General features: G+C 59.5%; 1 protein-coding gene across 1 annotated transcript in view; it reads right to left on the minus strand.

The window, feature by feature from the left end:
* Window positions 1-631: 631 nt before the first annotated feature.
* KCNK3 (potassium channel, two pore domain subfamily K, member 3) overlaps window positions 632-4,563 on the minus strand; it is a 19,120-nt gene continuing 15,188 nt past the window's right edge. The window contains 2 exon segments of the mRNA XM_014962786.1: window positions 632-1,187; window positions 1,190-1,883. Of these exon segments, the coding sequence (XP_014818272.1) occupies window positions 844-1,187; window positions 1,190-1,883 (1,038 nt within the window). The 3' untranslated portion in view covers window positions 632-843.

Genomic DNA, 4,563 nt, shown 5'->3' on the forward strand with positions numbered 1-4,563 from the left:
AAAGCTCCGTCTAAGCCCCTCTTAGCCTGATTTGCCCGTGATGAGCCCTCGCCGGCGGGGACTTGCCGCCTTCCCCCCCCTCACCCCCCCCCAGGTGGCCCCGTGGACAGAGGAGGCAGAGGATGGAGGGGACAGGACCCCGCTGCTGGCCACGGTGGGTGGCCCCAGGTCCCTCCTGGCCCCATGTCCCACCAGGGCTCTGGGGCACATAAAGTCACTTGGGCTACCGTGGGGTGGCCGTGGGGCTACTGTGGGGTGGCCATGGGGCAGCCTTGGGGGTCCCCAGCCACTTGCACAGAGGTATCCCAGTGGGGGGGGTGCAGGTGTACCCCCAGCCCCACACATACACACTTCATCCCCCCCCATCATCAGGTTAAACCCTCTCCAGCTCTCCAAGTTTCACATTTTCGAGGAGTGGTTTTTCGCAAAATAAAATAAAATAGAATTAATTTAAGTTAAACATTAAAATAAAACCAGCAAAAACCCATTTCTTCCCCCTCCAGGGAGGGCTCGGGGCAGCCTCCACGAGGTTCCTGTGTCCCTCCCGAGTCCCTGCAGAGGACCACAGCCCCCGGTGTGTCCCCCCCCAACCATGGGGGTCCCCAGCCCACCGTGTCGACGAGGCTCCTGTGTCCCTCTCGAGTCCCTGCAGAGGACCACAGCCCCTGGTGTGTCCCCCCCCACCATGGGGGTCCCCAGCCCACCGTGTCCCCCCTCCAAGGCCAGACCCTGGAGTGGTGTCCTCCTGCAGTGACCATGGAGTGGTATCCTCCTGCGGTGACCAAGAAAAAGGGTCCTTCTTGGCCAAGAATGGGGGGTGGTCCAGGGGGGCTGGAGAGGGGGCTACACGGAGCTGCGGCGCTTCATGAGCCCCTGAAAAGCCGTGAGGCTGTGGAGGCCGGTGGAGACGGAGCTGATGGCCGACCTCCGGGCGTTGCAGAAGCATCTGTTGGAGGGGGTCTCCGGGCAGCGGCCGGGCGAGGAGTGGCTCTGCTCCACGCAGGTGTCCGAGGTGGAGAGGTCCCTGGGGATGATCATGGGGATGGAGTACTGCAGCTTCTCCCGGCTCTTGTACCACAGGCACGAGCACATGGACTGGAAGTGGAGGACCTCAGCGTAGACGTTCCGAAAGCCGCCCCCGCCGGCCGCCGCCGCCGTCCCCCCCGTCCCCCCCGCCCCCACCGGCCCTCGGCGTTCATGGTCATGAACCGCAGCACCACCAGGTTGAGGAAAGCCCCGATGACCGTCAGCCCCGTCAGGATGTAGACGAAGCTGAAGGCCACGTACTGCGGCTTGTTCTGGAGGGCTTCATCCTTCTGCAGGGCCACGTAGTCCCCGAAGCCGATGGTGGTGAGGGTGATGAAGCAGTAGTAGTAGGCGTGGAAGAAGCTCCAGTGCTCGTAGTAGGAGAAGGCGGCCGCCCCGATGCAGAGGGTGCTGATGCAGGAGAAGAACCCGATGGTGACCATGTTGGCCATGGAGACCTCCGCCCGCCTCATGCCAAGGCACTTCTTGATGCGGTGGAGGAGGTACTTGACAAAGGTGTTGATCCTCTCGCCCAGGCTCTGGAACATGACGAGGGTGAGGGGGATCCCCAGCAGGGCGTAGACCATGCAGAAGACCTTCCCCCCATCCGTGCTGGGGGCTGCATGGCCGTAACCTGGGGAGCAAAGCCACAGAGGGGGATCAGCTTTGGTGGTCTGAAGAGGGGGACAGGGGGGGCAGTGCCTCAAACCTCTTCCCTGACCAGTGCCATCCTCACCCCCAGCCACGAAGAGCGACCACGGATGGCTGGGGGGACAATGGGGTCTCCAAATGAAAATGAAGGGGAGGGGGCTGGAGAAGGGGTGACAGCAGGGAACCCACTTCTCCAAGGCCCATCCCTGCAGTTAAACCCATCCCAGCACCCCCAACACCGCAGCAGCCCCCGAGCTGTGGGGACTGGCCCCGTTTAATCCCGGCTGGGAGGGGGCAGGTGACATCCCTCACTGTCACCCTCTCCGGCAGCCTCGGAAGGTCAAGGATTAAGCTGGGCCAGAGCAAGGTGAAAAGGAGTGTCAGATCTCTGTCCAAGCCGCCTCCGAGGAGCTGGTGTGACCTTGACCAGCTGCCAGTGCTGCCAGCTTGGACTGCGGCCATGGGAACCAGAGGGCATCACCAGAGAGCATTGGTGGGGACAAAAAGTTGATAGAAAGCATCACCGGAGAGCATCACTGGAGAGCATTGCCAGAGAGAGAGCATCACCAGAGAGCATCATGAGTGAACATCACCAGAGAGCTTCACTGGAGAGCATCACCGGAGAGCATCGCCAGAGAGCATTGGTGGAGACAAAGCATTGCTAGAGAGCATCACCAGAGACCATCGCCAGAGAACATTGCCAGAAAACATCGCCAGAAAGAGAGCGTCACAGGAGAACATCACCAGAGAGCGTCACCAGAAAACATCAGCAGAGAGCATCGCCAGAGAACATCACCGGAGAGAAAGCGTGGCCAGAGAGCATCTCTGGACACCATCACTGTCACAGACATCACTGGAGACCGTCAGCAGAGAGCATCAGCAGAGAGCATCACCAGAGAGAGACCATCACTGGAGAGCATCACCAGAGAGAGAGCATCACCAGAGAGAGACCATCACCGGAGAGCATTGCCAGAGAGAGAGCATCACCAGAGGGAGAGAGCATCACCAGAGAGCATCATCAGGTGCCATCACCAGAGAGCATCATCAGGTGTCATCACCAGAGAGAGAGCATCACCAGAGAGCATCATCAGGTGCCATCACCAGAGAGCATCATCAGGTGCTATCACCAGAGAGCATCACCAGGTGCCATCACCAGAGAGCATCATCAGACACCATCACCAGAGAGCCTCACTGGAGAGCATCACCAGAGAGAGAGCGTCACCAGAATCAGAGAACAGCACCAGAGAACATCGCCAGAAAGCATCCCTGGAGAACATCACCAGAGAACTTCACTGGAGAGGATCACCAGAGAGCATCACCAGAGAGCTTCACTGGAGAGCAGTGCCAGATAGGGAGCCATCTCCAGAGAGCATCATCAGAGAGCATCATGAGAGAACATCACCAGAGAGCTTCACTGGAGAACATCACCAGAGAGCATTGGTGGAGACAAAGCATTACTAGAGAGCATCACCAGAGACCATTGCCAGAGAACATTGCCAGAAAACATCGCCAGAAAGAGAGCGTCACAGGAGAACATCACCAGATAGCGTCACCAGAGAACGTGGCTAGAAAACATCAGCAGAGAGCATCACCAGAGAGAGACCATCACTGGAGAGCATCGCCAGAGAGAGAGCATCACCAAAGAGAGAGCATCATCAGACACCATCACCAGAGAGCATCATCAGGTGCCATCACCAGAGAGCATCATCAGGTGCTATCACCAGAGAGCATCACCAGAGAGAGAGCATCACCAGAGAGAGACCATCACCGGAGAGCATTGCCAGAGAGAGAGCATCACCAGAGGGAGAGAGCATCACCAGAGAGCATCATCAGGTGCCATCACCAGAGAGCATCATCAGGTGTCATCACCAGAGAGAGAGCATCACCAGAGAGCATCATCAGGTGCCATCACCAGAGAGCATCATCAGGTGCTATCACCAGAGAGCATCACCAGGTGCCATCACCAGAGAGCATCATCAGACACCATCACCAGAGAGCCTCACTGGAGAGCATCACCAGAGAGAGAGCGTCACCAGAGAGCATCCCTGCTCTCATCAGCACCAGATGCCAGCCTGCCACTTCCCTCCCCGATGGAAAAGGGGCTGCTCCTTGCTGTCCCCTCCCCAGCAGCAGAGGGGACGCCGAGGCAATGCCATGCCACCCGGGTGGCCACCATGTCTGGAAGCAGAGCGGGGTGGTGCATCTCAAACTGGTCCTCGGGGCAGGCACCGAGCCTCCCCCCTTCTCCTCTGCCTGCCCTGATCTTCACCTCCTTCCAGATGCCTCCATCCCCCTCCCCACGGCCCCGATCTCTCCAAAATCATCCCAAAATCCTCCTGCATCGGCTGGGCCAGGGTGGGATTTTGGGGTGGCAGCCTCCAGCGCTGCCTGCGAGCCCCGTCCCTGCCCGTTCCTGCCTGCCCTCCCGCAGCTATATTTAGCCCCCATTCCCCAGGGAAGGCAGTTTATGAGCTCTGGCGGCGCGTCCAACGTCCGTCAATCTGCCAAACCCCCCCTCTTTTTTCTTTTTTTTCCCCCAGCTTTAGCAGGCGCTGCCTGATCTCCAGCACGTCTGAGGCCTCGGGGAGGGGGGGAGGTCACTGGGATATGAAATCTCCAGCCGGTGGAGAAGCCCCGGGAGGGTGACAGAGAGGGTGAACACCCCCCCCTCCTTTCCAAAACCCATCTTCCACCCCTCTTCCAGCGGGAAGGAAATGTGTTGGAGGAGGGGGGGGCTCCTCTCTCCAGGGATGTGGCAAAGCCCAGGCAGCTGCCAGGTCCAACAGCGGCTCTGTTTGTCCCCCCCGCAGCGGCATGTGTGACTTTTGTGGCACGTCCTGGCCCCACCAGGCTCCTGCCCTCCCTGCAGACGGGGCTCAGCATCCC

This window comes from Calidris pugnax, unplaced genomic scaffold, assembly GCF_001431845.1.
Source record: "Calidris pugnax isolate Ruff unplaced genomic scaffold, ASM143184v1 scaffold558, whole genome shotgun sequence".
Lineage (NCBI taxonomy): Eukaryota > Metazoa > Chordata > Aves > Charadriiformes > Scolopacidae > Calidris > Calidris pugnax.